The sequence below is a fragment of the Salvia miltiorrhiza genome, chromosome 1 (genome assembly GCF_028751815.1).
Source record: "Salvia miltiorrhiza cultivar Shanhuang (shh) chromosome 1, IMPLAD_Smil_shh, whole genome shotgun sequence".
In the NCBI taxonomy this organism is placed as follows: domain Eukaryota; kingdom Viridiplantae; phylum Streptophyta; class Magnoliopsida; order Lamiales; family Lamiaceae; genus Salvia; species Salvia miltiorrhiza.
Genome location: NC_080387.1, coordinates 73109541 through 73127244, shown reverse-complemented (window position 1 = coordinate 73127244; position 17704 = coordinate 73109541). Strand labels below are relative to the sequence as shown.

Below are 17704 nucleotides of genomic sequence, written 5' to 3'. Positions count from 1 at the left end.
TTATATTTTGATTTTTTTAAGAAAGTGACGTGTTTAAATGAACATTCAAATAAAAAAATGTGATCTACTAAATTGAGAGGGGAAGATTACTTCTTTTCTATTTTGGATCGAAAATTTTATATAAATTGAGTCTTTTCGTATTTAATTTATCAACGCTCTAGCATGTTTTGCTAGCTGACAAGAATGGGACAGTTAAAACATTCATGATCTTTTTTTTAAAAATTCTTGACTATGATCATGTTCAATTTTTTATTTTTTATTTTAGTTCCTATAACTACGGATTACCCTTATAATTAACCTTCATTTCACTAAAATGAGCATTCTCTTGATTATCTCATGTTTTCTAAGATGGAAAATATAGTTTATCATATCACTACATTAAGAAAAATATTATCACATCAATGATTAATAATAACATTATTATGAAATGGAATGAAAAAGGAGAAAAAAGACTGTTTGATTTTTTTTTTATTTTATCCGAGAAAAATTATCCTTCGTGCAAAATATATAAAAATAATGTAAAAAGAGTGAAAATATTTTTTTTCCCACCATTTTCCTTCTTAGGAACGGATCCTAACTAATCTAGTTTTTTTTTTTTTTTTGGTACCTAAAGTTCTAAACTAGTGGGTGACGAGATAAAAAATCAAGTTGGATCACTAAGAATCTTTTTCAAAAAAAAAAAAAAATAGAAATGACTAAACGACCGAAGGGGTATTTTTATTTATTTATTTATCAACCATCATAAATTCAAATTCCACCAATATCATATATATCGAATTTATGACACCATAACACATTTTCTCTTATGCATGATTTGCAAGCTAGTATGCACAAGTCGAAAACATTCACACCCAACTCTACCTAAGCAAATTATATGAACATTCGTATCTAGATACATACATAAATACTCCCTCCCTTCACCAGAAAAATTTCTAGGAGGAACTGACACGAATTTTAAGAAAAAAACTTGTTAAATATATTGAGAGTGGAGAAAATATTGTTGAATGTATTGAAAGTAGTGAAAATATGTTTTAGTTAGTATTGAGAGTGATGAAAGTTACAAGTTAAGTTAAATAAAATATTTATAAGTGGTGGGGTATAGTTCAACAATAGACAGAGGAAGTATTTATTATTTTATTCCTATTCCTTTTTTTTTTTTCTTTGTTTGTGCGCGAATATAAACTTACAATCAACATCTATAATATCAAATAAATAAGGTGAAAAACCATTTAAGTCTACTTCTCACCAAGAAAATAAGTGTTAACTAGTCTAATTTTATACTAAGTGATTTGAGATTTATTTCAGTTTTGAGCAAACCTTAACTGCATGTATTCTTACTTCCTTACCAATTTTCACCAACATATCAAAAATATATTTTAATTTCTATAGCTGACACCATGTCAACATTTTAGATACACAACAAGAAGTTCCTAATATTTCCTACATCTCTTCCTCATGTATTTTTATTTATTTTTATTTTTATTTAAATCTGGATTTACGAATGGTACAGAAAAAATTGAATTAAAAACCACAAATGTCTTTATTATTCGGGCCCAACAATAGCTGAAGTAAACAAATGGTACTATTAAATTTTGATTCATCAAAAAGGAAGATGAATGTGACAACATTAAAACTTTATTTTCTTGACACTCCTCCCTATATTTCTTCTACCAAATTTTTATAACTTAGGGTGTGTTTACTTTGATGGAAAAAGAGAGAAAGAGTTTGTTTTCACTCATTTTTCACTATTTTCACATATTATTATTTACTATGATAGAATTTTTTTTTCCGAGCAGCAGGGTGGAATATTTTCTCGGACAGCTCATTTTCACTTATTTTCGGGTGTGAAAATATTTTCCAACATATTCTCATATTTTCATCTTTTGTAAACATAGGATAAGAAAAAAATAATATTTCTCATCTGTTTTTTTTATCATCATTTTCCAATACCTCTAAAGTAAATGCACCCTTGGTGGTAAGTAAATCGAGACCCACATATATAGCTGAAAGTTAGTTTATTTGACATTGGAGCAAACCTCAATAGTCAATATTTATTAATTTATACATAAAAACACTCGTAGCTAATAATATTTGCAGGTTTATTAGAACCTTAGAGAAAACAATTATGATGTTTTCTACATGACATTATTTTGAATAGAGTAGTTATAATGAAAAAATCTATAGTTTTTTTTTTTTTAAATCCAATTATTAATGCTACATCCACCTATCTTCCCGAACTTGCAATGACAGTCTCAACGGGCGTCGGCCCTTCCCCCTCCTAGCTGTTGCAAGCTCATCGGAGATAGGTGGAAGTGACAATGGTTGTGTATGAGAAGAATCTCGCAAATTTTTTAACTTCAATTAATATTATTTTAATTTGATAATCAAAATGACTTCATTTTAAATTATCATCCGCGCGGATGTAATCATATTTATCGATTTCGTTGAGTCAACAAAAATATTTTGTATGTTAAATTATGATTAAAATATTGAAATTATGGGTATTGCATGGGAAAGTATGGATATATAGGATATGAAATTTTAGAGTTTAAGAAGATAGTTTAAATTCGCTTCAAAAAAAAAAAAAAAAAGATAGTTTAAATTTGGAGGCCACATTGATCCATTCACTGAGTTAGCACAAGATTAATATTTCTGTTACTCCAAATCTAGCAAGGCTATATGATTAAATAAAATGAAAGATCGAGTATTATTATTATTATACAAAATGTTAATTTGGAGTATTTTGAATTATTTTCTATATTCTACTTGATAATGTGTATTGTAAAATTTAATAATCACAACACTCTTCCAGTTAAACACGCATAATCTCGGGAAATGATCAACAGAGTGTGAGATTGGCTTATAAAAAAATATATTTAAAAATTGATAAAAATATGTACTCAACTTTCCTTGAAGATATTTTATATTTTACCACACACTAAGTACTTCCTCCGTCACGAATCTTGACACATTTTTAAATAAGGTAATAATTATTACCTGATCTCTCATACTTTATCACATTTATTACATTCTCTCTTTTCATTTATCACTTTTATACTTTATTAACTACATACTTAAAACACTAATCTACAATTTCTTAATTCTCGTGCCGAAATCAAACGTGTCAAGATTCGAGGGACGGAGGGAGTATAATTTTTAAACGGCATAATGGTACTTAGGTCTTATATTAAAATCAATATTGTAACGTGACCATTTGGGCCATATTCGAGGAACTCAATGTGTGTGTATGAGAGAGAGAGAGAGAGAAGCAAGTCTTGTATGATATCATAACTATGAATATTAATGATTGAGAATAAATTTTGTGTGACAAACATAGATGCTATTTATAAGGGCAAATGGTCTTAATAAAAACCAATTGTGCATGTGAAACATGCAAAATGGCGTTCACACCGGACCAACCACGTAATTCTCCAACTTGATGATTAATTGCGTTCGCATCTTTAAATTTAATGTGTCTAAATCCGTTGAATATTAAAACGACGTCAATTTGCAAAATATAGCAAAATGAGTGAGATAGCAACAATTTACACGGCCATTTCAGCACTAAATTTGATCGGAAATGAGTGAGATGGCAACATTTTAATACATATTATAATGTTAATGTGTAAAATAAGAATTAATTTTTTGAAAGTGCAGTAACTTATATGCAGTTAACCCTTAAAAGTATTATTTGAAAGGAAAATATCATTTAAAATTGAAAATTTGGAAAAAAAAAAAAAACTCATTCGAATATTAGAAATACTCATTTAGTCCCACTAAAAGTGACCTGTATTCCATATTGGACCGTCCCACTATAAATGGCAGATTTACTATAAATGAAAAAATTTAACTTTTTAAAAAACGTAGGTCCCACTATTTTTAACCAATTTACACATTTTCCATAATTCTCGTACCAAAATATTTTGAACCACCAGTAATGAGACGGATAAAGTACTATCTATCGTTACAAAAGTCCACACAAGCCAAGATAAACATCAATGAGTATTTACAAAGAGATCAAGAAGTATGAAAGGAAATTCATACAATCCTTTGCTACTTAAAGATTCTATTTTGTGCCTTCAATTCTCTTCTGATATTTTAAATTCATAATTATAATTTCGTCCGTTCATTCTTCAAATTCTATATTCGAATAGCATTGATGTTTTAATGTAATATTATTTTTATACGACCGACATATATAAATAAAATAAACGTGAAAGGAAAGTAAAAAATATTTTGAGGCACCATAATGCATGAAATGAAACTTGTTCATGCATGCACTAGCAACTAGTAGAAGCATTAAAGTTTGTTGGGGACAAAATAAATATTTCCCTAATTTACTTAGCAAAACCGATGCCAAATACATTGAATATTGCTTTTAATTGCATAAATCATACGTATGTGTTCATGTATGCCCACACTAAAATTTAGCAGCTATTTTCTGAAGGGACCATTATTTTGGCAACACATTACTTTTTGTCAATTTGTCTTGTAATTTTTTTTTTCATTTTGTCTCGAAATTCTACTTATTCAAACATTTGATCTTATCCCATCTATTCATATATTTTACTTAAATTTCACTATCTCAATAATTTTAACTAAGAAAATTGACAAATTATTAAAGCCAGTGTTATCAATCATGTCTACTCTAGTTATCAATCCACCGAGGGGGGCCAAAAATTATAGCACTGGTCCAAAATTAATTGGATTGATTTTTAAGATAGAATCCATACAAAATCTGATTGATTTTAAGATAGAATCCATATCAAAAACTAAAGTTCAGATTTATCATGTTTTTGAAAATCCACTCCTTTTGGACCTACCAACTCAATTAAAAAATCTATTTTATTTATTTCTATTATGCAATATATTTTAATAGAAAAAGTTGGTCTAATCAATACAATATTTACATTAAAAAAAAAAGTTTGACTTCTAAAAGATTAAGTGACAAATAATGGGGATAAATAGGAAATCGTTGTTAATTCTCTTTAAAATGAAAACAAATTAAAATTTAAAATCCTATCTACTCTCTTCGTCTTTGGATAATTAAGTGTCCCTATTTGGATACGAATTTTGTCCCTAAAGAAGTGTGCAATTTCCGAATGGAATAATGGTAAAATGACGCCAAACTTCTCATTTTGTTCTTATCAGTTATCAATTTATCATCAATGCAAATTCTTTACATTTTCATTTATTTTTGGTTAGAAATAATAAGGGTTTGTTTATTTTTAAGAATTGACCTGAACAAATAAAATAGGATTGACTAATTCAATGTTTATGAATCTTTTTGAAATATCCTTAGGCCTCTTAATAACATACTCTCACCGTCCACGATGTCATTTCTAATTTTACCATTTTGGTGTGTCCACGATATCATTTCCTCTTTCATGTATTGTAGGAATCCACAAACTTTCACTCACAATAATAGTGAGATCCAAACCCCACTCACAACAATATCACTATCATCAATTATTATCCACTACTTTTTAAAACACGTGTCGTCTACAAAAGTGAAAACGATAGCAGGGATAGAGGGAGTATAGTTTTCCAGCTAAATTGCTTGACCAATATCTCATTAAAAAACAATAGAATTGAAATAACTATATTAGTAAATATAAAAATACTCAATAATATATCTTATCAATAATGAAAAGTAATCACTCAATTAGAGCTTGTTTGCTATGCCTGATAAGGGTGTGATAATTATATATAACACCTAGTATGCTGTTCGTTTTAAAAATCAAAATTCTTTTACTATAAATTAATAACCCGTCATTTAATATTCATATCTTTTTAATTTTGTGTCACACGTGAGAAGTGTGATAGTTTTATTTCAAAAAGTGCAACGACACAAAATGAGTTGGTTCCATTATCTACTACCCATTTCAAATTTATAATTTTTCATTAAACTAAAGCCTAATCTACTTCGATGAGACACACTTCTTCCAAAAATATACACACACATTTTTTTATTTTTTTTTCATTTTTCGAAAGTGCAACGAAACCAAATGAGTTGTTCCATTAAGGCAGCGATTGGTCAACGGTCACATCGGAAAGTCAAGTGTGCAAGAAACATGATGATAATCAATCACGCTCACCGTGATGGGATAAGGTAAACCAAACGGGCCCAAACGGGCCGTACTATATTAGCTCACATGGGCGCCCTAATCCCAAATGGGCCCATTTTCACATGCTCACGGGCCCCCGCTTCAACGCTTCCCTTCTTTTTATTTTATTTTTTATTTATTTTGAATCACCTAATCAGACGAAATGTCACTTTCTTATATACAACCCACGCTCGAACTAATAAATTCCACACTTTTTTTTCGATTTATTTTTTACTAGGAATCTGGGTTTTAATTTTTAAGGAATGAATTATTGCTAATTATATTTTTTCAATTATTTGGAGGGGAGAAATTTGGTGTTCTGCATTATTATAGGGTTTTAATTTTAGGATAACTTGATGGGCCCGGGTTTCATTAAAGCCCGCATTTGAATAATTAAAGGTGGGGCCCAATTATATCTCGGAGTTTAATGAGACAAAGCATTTATAATCTCATCTAATTTAGTAAAATTTTGTGATTGCTACTCTTTTTTCTTTGTGTTTAAGGACTTTTAGGAAAACCTTTTTTGAAGGAAATTATTGTTTCATTTATACGCTTAAACGGTGGAAGTTGGGTAATCTATAATTAGATTTAATTTTGAATAATTATAATTTGAATTTATATTAATTAGCAAAAAGTCGTTGGTTGTGACTGTGACAATCTTTGTATTTATATTACGCGAACTAATTTAGTATATTTTGTGATTACTACTTATATTCGGAAAAAATTATTTTCCTATTAACCTTGTGTTGAAGGGAGTTTTTAGTAGAATTTGATGGATCTTCTATGTGAAAAAAAAAAATATACAAAAATTATGCAATTATGTAATCATATTTTTTTCCAACTTTGAAAAGAAAAAAAAAATAGTTGTATCCAGCCTTTCTCATTAATTGGGTTCGGTTTATGAACTTGTATGATAAGATTTAAATTTGAATAACTATAATTTGAATTCAAATATATAGTACTCCCTCTGTTCCAATCTAATAGGCTCGTTTTTTTTTTTTTTGGACATCCAATTAGAATAAGCTCATTTTATATTTTGAGTAAAAAAAATGTACTAATTAATTGATGTAGATCATGCTAGCTTATTAGAATGAGATGGAGGAAGTATATTGAAAGTGGTTGTTTGCTTAGCTTTTTTTATACTTATTTTAAAATTAATTGTTTATTGTTGTAAACGTACTATAAATGCCAGTAATTTAGAATATGATTAACCTAATTTAATAATCGCAATTGTTATGTAAGTTGGTATTGGCCTAAGCGATAAGGATCATTTAGAATATAATCAAGTTTGAAGCCTCCCATCAACCAAATCTAATCAGATTAATAGTGTTTCTAAATAAGAAGATATTTAATACTACCACTAATAACAACAACAGCGTGATATATCATTTATGTGTTTAATTACCTATTTCAACTTGATAACTAAGAGGATCCGCAATTACTTGATAGGGGGGATCACATTGAGTAAATAGTGCTGCATTGGGTTACTTGATAGTCTACTTGATATTTTTAGTTTTTAAAGAGGAGAGAGATTTTTAAAGAGAAAAGAATTAAAAAAAAAATTAAATTACTCGTGCATACTCGAATGATCGAGTAGGCCTCGAGTAAGACCCCCCTGCAACGCCTTACTCGAGTGCAACGCTCTACTCGAGTAGGCGCTCGAGTAGATGCGTTGCAGATGCTCTAACGACATTGATGGGATGGGAAAAATTAAGGGTTAATAGTGTTTTATGTCCCGAACTTTCAGCGTTTTTCATAAAATGTCACGAACTTTCATTTTCTTCTAAAAAGTCCCGAATGTTCAACTTTTTCTATAAAATGTTCCGTTATACAAAATTTGGTGACGAAAAGATGACCAAAAACTCCAAACTTTCAACATTTTCCACCAACGGTGGTTCCTTATATGGGTTTTCAACAATAGAGGTTATCATATTTCCGTAACCAAATTTTGTATAGCGGGACGTTTTATAGAAAAAGTTGAAAGTTCGGGACCTTTTAGGAGAAAATGAAAGTTCGAAACATTTTATGAAAAACGCCGAAAGTTCTGGACATAAAACACTATTAACCCAAAAATTAATTATTTTCAATACTGCCTTATGCTCGAGGAATTATATGGGGAGATACATTGGATTTGGCAGAACTAAATACTTAATTACGTATTCGTGAAAATCTTTGATTTTGTTTTTTGTGCTTAATTAAGATATATGAGAATATATTAAGGTATAATAATTCGCAAGGAATATTATGTTAGTTGTGTGCTTGACTAATCTTTGGACTCATTTGCCTAATTTCTCCCTCTCAAGTTCACATAAATTATAGATAACGAACAATACATTTTGGGGAATATCTCAAATTGATATTTACATAAATAGATATAGTTTCCTGCTACCATATGATATAACTCGGTACCTTGGTTTAAAAAAGCGCGAAGCGCACCGAAGCGCAAACTGCCCCGGGCCCTAAAGCGCGGGCTTTTGGTGAAAGCGCGGGCTTTTCGTAGGCGAAACGCGCTAAAACCTAAAAAATTCTAATATATTTACCTACAATATATTTTATAGCAAAAAACACAAATACTTAAAACCACAAATACTTAAACACACAAATACTTAATTTAAAAGTTAAAACACACAAATACTTAAGTTTAAAGTAAGCAAGTCTAAAAGTTCGATCAAATCTCAAGCAACTAATCAAAAATCATCATCATTAAGTGCATCATCCCCATCTCCTGCATCATCTTTGTCTTCACCAATGTCCTCTTCCATCTCCTCCCCACCCTCATCCTCATCCTCATCCTCATCTAAGAAAAAATGGAAACTTTACCTTTGGACGACGACCGGCGGCGGCGGCGGACAGCTGGCAACGACGGCGGCCGGCTGGAGGCGCCGGACGGTGGGCAGAACAGGTTAGGGTCGCGAGAGGGATGGCAGAAGAGGGGAGGCATGCATTTGTTGTAATGAAATAAAACCTAGTTTTTTTAAAATTTAAAAACCTAACCGTAACATACTAAAAGCCCGCGCTTCAGCGCTTCTCGCCTAGGCGCGCTTTTGTGCGCTTCTCCGCGCTTCCTGTAGGTAAGTGCGCTTCGCTCAGAGAAAAGCCCAGACGTGCGCTTTTTTGCGCTTAAACGCGCTTTTTAAAACCAAGCTCGGTACATAAATATCCAATTGAATTAATTTCACCTCGAAATTGAATTAATTTTTAATTAATCGTATCAATTTTATCTATCACAATCATCAAACCAAACAGACCTTTAACTTTACTAATAATTGAATAAATATAACCTTTTTGATTCTAATAAAAAGTATTGGCATTTTCTTTGAATTGTTAATTTTAAAAATCGGGACGATGATGGACTCAAACAGTGAAACTTGACAATTTTTTTTCTTCATCCTAAAAATGCCCTACATCTCAAGTAATAACAGATTAATTAATCAATTTTGTTACCAAATCAAATGCTCAAAGGAAATAGTATTAGTTTTACAGATGCTCAAAAGAAAACCAAAAGAGACAAGAAACGATAAATAATAGATAATCAAACAAGTATTTTTGGACAAAGAAAATCTACACAACTTCTAATAGATAATCAAACAAGTATTTTTGGACAAAGAAAATCTACATGTTACTTCTTACAAAATGTATTGTGTGGCCTACTCAACTCAACTAATTGGGTATATCCCTCTTCTTCTTCTTCTTTTTCCGGCAGCGGCATGGCGGCCGAGGCACTAAATATCCTTTTTCCGGCGACAGCAAGGCAGCCGAGGCACAAATATCCGGCATGCTCCCAACAAAATTGTGGTAATTTCCCGGTCAGAGAGCTCCGGAACTTCCCCTAACCCTAACCCCCTAAATCTGCTATCGGTGCATTGGATCCAGACGAGCATTTGCTGCTCTATTCATCGTGTGTGCCGTAGATTCCATCCCATCGGCCGGCTCGTCAACTTCTTTTTTCTCAGTGGAAACTCGAGACAAACGCCGTTCTCCTGTGACGTGGAATTCTCAAATTTTCCACGTCATTATTATTCAGGCACAAATTCCACACAAGCTTCAGTTGGCCCATTGGAATTTGTCAGTGCCAGAAAAATCAGCTCATCCTAGATTTAAAAACAAAATTGATTATTTAGATATCAATCCGTCATCATAAATGCATATATTTGGAATTGAAGATTGATATTTTAACCTAGTTTTAACAACCAACTCTTCTTTCAAGTTGCAAAGTTTAGTGAACTTTGCTTGATAGCAACTTTTTCTGATCTACTGATTAATTTTTCATGCATAATGTTTAATTCCAAATAGCTACAGGCTGTTAAAAACATATAAAATTCTTCAAAATTACTATAGGATTTATATATTATACACATGTTATTCAAATTCAAAACTTTTACAAGCAATTTATCTAGTAAATTCAAAAGGCAACAAAGGAGAAACTCAAGAAAGAAAATGCAATGAGAAGAGAGCTATATACACACCTGATAATGCAGCATATACATTGCTCGCAAATCGCCACGATCAAGCGGAAGAAAATTACGAATCTGACTTCATGATCCCCTTTCTCCTCTTGATGAGTCCATTCATCAAAGAAAGATAAGAGAATTTATTTAGAGTGACACCCTTCTCAGTCTGTTCCAAAAATATACTCATTGCATCTTTGTATCTCCCTTCAGCGCATAGCTCATCGATCTGTTCTGAATAAACTATCGAACTCGAATCTGCTCCACCCGAAGCTTCTCTATGAACCACATTTTGTCCCTCATCGCCCTGCTTCGAACGAGGCATTAGTTTATACTTCTCTGACATTTTCAACAACAGTTCTTGAGCTTCTTCGGTTTTTCCAGCATCATGAAGAGCACCAACAATGGCGTTGATAGTATAACTATCCGGTCCCAGTTTCTTCTCTTCCATTTCAGGAACAAGATCCAAAGCATCGCCAAGTCTCCCTTCCTTGCATAAGGCTGCGATTATTGTATTGTAGCTAACAGCATCGAGGCTTTTCCCTTTCTCAATCCATGTATGAAAGAGCTTGATAGCTTTCTCAAGCATCCCTTCCTTGCATAGCCCGTGAAGAAGAATGTTGCAAGTATAGATATCGGGTTTAAATGCTTTCTCTTCAACCATCTTGTTGTGAAATTGAAACGCTTGCAACACATTTCCCTCCCAACAGTAGCCGTGTATGATGGTATTGTAGGTCGTCTCATCAGGGACAAATCCGTTCTCCAATAGCTCGTTGAGTTTACTTATTCCAAGCTCCGTTTTTCCCACCTGGCAAAGCCCCCCAATCACCGAATTGTAAGTGATGATGCTGGGAATTATACCCTTTTCCTTCATTTCATCCCAAACCTGAATAGCTCTCTCTACGTTTTCTTCCTTAAAGTATCCGACTATAAGAGTGCCATAGCTCACTTCATCTACGATATAGCCCCTCTTGTTTGCAGAACTCAGCAACTCGTATGCATCTTGAAGCTTCCTCTCCCGGCATAGATTGTGTAGAGCTGTATTAAGGGTCACTGTGTCCATCTTCAAACCTTTCCCATTCATCCGATTCATCATCTTAAAAGCCTCTGCCAGTTCACCGGACTTACAAAATCCGCTAATCAAAGTATTGTAGGTGACACAATCCGGTGAAAATCCAGCCTCTTCCATCTTAGCAACCATCTCACTAGCCTCCTTCATCCGACCTTCCTTAACATACCACTTGATCATGATATTATGAGTCACCTCATTCGGCTGCACTCCCTTCCCCTTCATCTCATCCACCAGTTTCAGAGCCATGGAGCTGTTCTTCTCTTCAAAACACGCATTAATCAGCGTGTTGTAAGTGATCACATCGGGCAGCAGCTTCAACCCTTCCATCTCATCCCTGAGCCTAAACGCGTCATCTATCTTCTTAGAGCTGCACAGCCCGTTGATCAGCGTGTTGTAGGTCCAAACATCGGGCAAAAGATTATCCCGAGACATCAATTCAAGAATTGCGGTTGCATCCTTCAACCACCCCATCTTGCAGTATCCATACACCAAGATGTTATACGTTCTCTTATTCGGGAAAAGCCCCTTGCTCTTCATTTCCAACAGCAAATCGCGCATATCGTGTAATTTCCCCTTCTTAGACAACGCATCTAAAACAGTGTTATAGCTAGCATTATCTGGCATTACCTTAAAATCATGCTCCATTTTCCTCAACAAATGAATTGCATCGTTAAACTTATATTCTAAACAGTAGCCATTAATCAAGATGTTGAAAGTAACCACACTGGGGGAAACCCCCAATTTCACAGCATCATCAAACAACTCTTTACAAAAATGCGTAGAGCGAGAGGAAAGATCTTTCTTTACCAGTGAATTCAGCAAGGTGTTGAGAGTGAGCAAATTAGGGCGGATTTTGAGGCGCTTCATCTTTTTGAAGAGCTGCGCGGCGAGGTGGGGCCAGCCGGAGCGGCAGTAGGCGAAGATGCAGGTGTTGAGGAGGGTTGCGGACGGCGGAGGAAGGGGGCGGGCGGGGTGGAGGAGGTGGCGGTGGAGGTGGTGGTGTGGGTGCTCGGAGACGATTTGGGATTGGAGTAGGGCTTTGGCGTCGTCGAATTTGTTGTGGGAAATGAGGGAGGAGAGGAGAGAGAGGAGAGGGGGGAGGGGGAGTGGGGTGAGAGGGGCGGCGGATTGGGCCCAATTGAAGAAGGAGAGGAGGGCGGAAGGGTGGCGGTGGAGGGCGGAGGAGGAGAGGATGGAGTGCAAGACGTCGGGAGTTAGTTGGGGGAGGTAGGGAGATAGGGCGGCGTTGAGGGTGGCTGTGGCGGGGTTGGAATTCTTCAGGAAGGTGATGATGGTGGAGATTAATTCTGTGTGGGTTAGTAGCGGCGGCGGCGGCGGCGATTCGGCGGTGGTGGACATTGCTTGGTTGGGTTTAGATTTTTGAAGGCGGAGGGGGAGAGGGGTTTTACATAGGCACTTATTGAAAAAAAAAAAAAAAACTATAAATTTTGCTCAAATTTTTTTTGAGACGATACATTTTGTTCAATTAATTCAAGTTCCTCCATCCCATAAAATTAGTCACTTGTTCTAATTTAGGTTGTCCCAAAAAAGTATACATTTTGCTCAATTAGCCCAATTTTTTTACTAAATTAACATTATTTAATGTTTCACTTAAATGTGAAAATGATGTGTGAAAATAAATAAGGGTAAAAATAACATAAAAATTAGTATTTTTTAAAAGAAATTAAATGCATTAAATTAGTGAGACGGAGGGAGTAATATTTTTCGGACCACGATTTATAAACTCTTTTTTCTCTTTTTATATCTTTATCTTCTTATTTTTTGTTTTTTTTTTCTTTTTAAAATTGTTAAATTCGATTAATTATAAAATATTTAATATGCATATCAAATAGAAGGATCATGATAAAAATTTTAATTTATGTAAATATTTGATTTAAAATATAAAAGTTATACTTATTTAAAGATTAAATTTACAAAAAAAATCTCGTTCCTCTCTTTTTTTTTTGAATAACTCTATGTTTTTTTTTTTCAATTTTCATTTTTTGAATAGTACCAATTTTTATTATTGTGAATTCTTTTTTATTTTTTTATTTTTTCAATACTCAACTTAAATATATTCAGTTAAAATTATTATTTTTTATTATATTTATAAATATAATTGAGTTAGTATCAATTTTGTAAAAATACTTTTTCGTCCATTGCACCGGATGCCAATATTAGTATATTTAAATTTATATATGCAGTCTATATTGGTCAATAAATTTTCTAAGGGACAGTATACAATTGACCAAAAGTTCTAAGTGTGGCCAAATTTCTGTCCAGCCCAAAGAAATATGTATCCAATAGAATGGGCTTTTAATTTGGTGATCCAGCCCAAATAAATATTTATCCAATATAATGGGCTTTATCAATAAACATGGCCTTCCATTAAAAAAAATCAATCAAACATTCGCTGTTGTTTTCATCTTCTCTCCGACGCCTCGCCGCCGTTCGCTTGCTGCCGGCGCCGCCTCCGCCCTCCGGTCTTCACGCTAATATAGATATAGATTAATTCAAAACTCCGGCGTATTTCTCCGGCCGTCGTCGTATCTTCCGCCGTAGCGTCGGGCTCGGGAATCGTTGTAACTGAAAACTAAACGGAGAATTCGCATCATTTTGCAGGAGTCTGATATGTCGTCGGACGCTGTGATAAACTCAGAGGCATCTTCTGGAACTTCGAATTTCAACTCCAACTCACGCATAATCTGCCGCGTGTGAGTTCAGCTAGTTTTCTGCTTGTCGAATTCAGTTTTTATTTTTCGCTGTAGATTTGTTTCGCCAATTAGTTTGTCTTGTTGTCTAGAATTAGATTCTTAGCTGTTACCTTCGTCTACATTTTTTAATCTGATTTTTAGGTTTAATTTGTTCAAGCATGGTAGATATCTTCTCCCTGTAGTAGAACTGTAGGGTGTTAGTGCGCCTCTTGAGTATGCATCACTCATCTTTGTTATTGAAATTGAAAGCCAGAACAAATTGAGATGTTGGAAATGGTTACTGTTAGCTCGATTATGTATAATTCCTACTGCTTTTGTTACTCTAGAACAGAACTTTATTCCAACTGATATCACTAGTCCAAGAGGGATATGCCACATTTGCGTTGTATGCTGTATGGATGATGTAAACTGTAGTGTTATTTCATAGATTACATGCAAGTAATACTTCAATTGTTTTGTTCTTTACCACTTTCAAATACTGTTTTGTATATATTGGGGTATTAAAGCCGTATAAAGTATTTTTCTAGATCTGAATTTCTCATAGGCTTAGTGATAGTTGTTAAAATGACCTTGGTTTATGTGTATTTTTGCAGATGTGAAAAGCAATTTTCCCAGTATACATGTCCTCGATGCAACATTCGTTATTGTTCTCTGCCTTGTTACAAGGTACTTATTCTTTAGGATTTATAATTGATATATGTAATTCATTTATTTGGATTCTGCAACTTTATGCCTAACATTAGATTTTCTAAATGATTCTTCTACTCTTCACCTTGTCTAGCGAGTTTTACAATGTGTCAAAATATGGCCACACGTAAAAATTAATTGCACATTTACGTTTTTGGATCTTCACTGTTTGTATTTTGTATCCCCAGTCTCATAGTCTACGTTGTACTGAGTCTTTTATGAGAGAGAATGTAATGGGAGGACTGCAACAAATGCAACCTGATGAGGAAAGTAAAGCTAAAATGCTGGATATACTTAAGCGACTCCATGAGGAAGAGGAGACAGATGGCTTCCAAGAAGACGGTATGTTGGTCCCACTCTTCATCATCTCTTCCAGTAGTTTTGCCTCCTTAAAGTTGTGTATGTCTTGGAAACAAATTATTATGCTGTATATATTATCCTCATCCAGAATATTCAACTTTAGCTTGTCTACTCCTTTAATCTTGAAGGTAAATTTACTGCATAAAGCGCTAATCCAAGAGGGTTATGACAGCTGATTTTGAGTCAGGGAGTTTGGAAGATGACTTTACTAATCTTGTGTGGTTTAATTATATTTCACCATAAGTTTCATGAAATTTTTTTATCTGAGATTGCATAGTTTTTGTTTTCTTCCATATACCACTATTATATCTCCATAACTGGTTTTAAGTGGTTCATGCTTGCATTTGTATTAATTGAAACCATGTGCATTGATAAAAGTATCATGTTCAACACTTTAAGATGTTGAACCGATCAATCTAAATGATTTTTTCCCATCATTCTGATTATCTAGTGCATGAAGCGTTTTGCATTGGTTCCACATTCTTTATGTTGTACGTTCGATTATTTGAATGTCATTAATCTTCCCCCCAGTCAGTTTCTCTAATTGTTTACTAAATTTCATTTGTGTCAGAGTTGAATTCATCCTTGTCAGAAGAGACTATTCAGAAGATTATTTCCGGTATGTATATACGATACTAAGTTTCTCAGCAAAGATGCCAAACCCAAGAAGTTGAACTGATACTAATGTTTCTTTTTGAAAAAATATTGCTATTGTTCGTGCAGGTGGTACGATAAGTTTAAATGATCTATCTCTTGAAGAAAGGAAACGTTTTGAGAGGGCTATTGCCTCAGGAGAGCTCAGTAAATTGATTGAACCATGGGATCCATGGTGGTCAAGGCCATCTGCCCAGTACATATCACTCAGTTCAAATGGAACACAACTAGTTCAACCGTTCGTGAAAGAGGAATCGCGGGAGCATGATAACGATGCAAGCACTGATGAATTGGAGGAATTCCCACCGGGACCCGAGACTCCTCTGCCACCAGTTAGTAAACTGACTGCATCTGAACCTTCACCTCTGTTAGCTATCCACCTCGTTGATATCATATATTCTTATTGCTTCACCCTCCGTCTTTACAATGGAGACTGGAAAGCTGATCCCTTGGAATCAGCGACAGTGGTGCTGAGTGTATCTTCTGTTTTGGATCAAAGCAAGCAGCCTGTAACTGTATCGGAAGTGTTATCTCATTGCTTGGAAGAAACATGCTCTCCAGCATACAAGCACATGGGTGGTTTACAATTCGGGTTGAGGCTTATAGACGATGTGATTCATCTACTTCATCTCGGACGTAATGCTTTGATCTGCTCGCTATGCGATATGCAGAGGCTGATCCAGACTGCAGAGAGAGAGCTCAAGTCAGAGAAACTGCTCAAGACGAAAAAGGCAGAACTAAAGGGCAAGCTTAAGTCTGCTGACCGGAAAATCTACTTCATCATGTGCTGGGTGAACGAGCAGCCATCTGAAGCGTGGACTACACTGGAAGCCGTTTTGAACACGGAGAAATCCTCTGCCATGGAATACGCACAGAGCAAAAGAAGTGCTCCAAGAATGGAGGAGGTAACAGAAAGAGGAGGTAAGCCTTTGATTAAGGAGGTTCAGTGAGCTGTCTCTGCCGGATTAGTCCACGGAGTTTCTCTGCCGGTAAATGGAGCAGGACTGCGACAAGGCCTCGTTTCTTAAATGTAACAACAGTTGGGATTTCGCCATAGAGGATTGAAAATGAAACGCGAATTTTGGAACAGAGGATCGTCTTGGCGTCCACGGCCGAGTGAGAAGCCATTTTGTGGAGTTGGAACTTGGAAGTAAAGAAAGCATGTTTGAAAGTGATAAATCATGAAGAGCTTAGTAAGAACTTCTCTAATCTTGACTTAACTCTTTTGCAACATAGATAGTGTGATGATATATTATGATATCATGATACAGTTTAGCAAGTTTGTGGCTGTATTCTGTTGGCTTTGTGTAAGGGTTTATTATGAGAAACTGAATTAGATAGTTGTTTGTATTGTGTAGGTAATATTTACAAAAAGAAGTTGAAATTGCACATTTCTTTTATTTTCCCTGCTAGGTTTATTATTCTATTGAGTATATAATATTAAACGATTGCGTTGTTATTATGAATTTCGAATAAAATATTATGAATTTGCCATAATAAAAAATCATGAATTTATTTAATAGAATAATAAATTAAATTTAGATTTTTATGATTTCAAGCTTGAAAATAAATTTTATTTTATATAATTACATATCTAAATTTATTTAATATATCAAGTTTTATTCCTAGCAGGCTTGCAGCCTAGGAAATGAGAGAGTTAAA

At 34.1% G+C, this 17704-nt stretch overlaps 2 protein-coding genes across 2 annotated transcripts; one reads left to right on the top strand and one right to left on the bottom strand.

Annotated features, from left to right (window-relative positions):
* Positions 1–9613: 9613 nt before the first annotated feature.
* On the bottom strand, positions 9614–14242 carry LOC131012870 (pentatricopeptide repeat-containing protein At2g16880). The gene is made up of 3 exons (XM_057940862.1): positions 14227–14242; positions 10574–13066; positions 9614–10198 (listed from the first exon to the last, which is right to left on the bottom strand). The coding sequence occupies exons 1-2, from the start codon at positions 14240–14242 to the stop codon at positions 10629–10631; spliced, it is 2454 nt and encodes an 817-aa protein (XP_057796845.1). The 3' UTR covers positions 9614–10198; positions 10574–10628.
* Positions 14007–17450, top strand: LOC131005925 (uncharacterized). Its single transcript, XM_057933046.1, has 5 exons — positions 14007–14341; positions 14935–15007; positions 15217–15370; positions 15960–16007; positions 16112–17450. The coding sequence occupies exons 1-5, from the start codon at positions 14259–14261 to the stop codon at positions 16990–16992; spliced, it is 1239 nt and encodes a 412-aa protein (XP_057789029.1). The 5' UTR covers positions 14007–14258; the 3' UTR covers positions 16993–17450.
* The last annotated feature ends 254 nt before the right edge of the window (positions 17451–17704 follow it).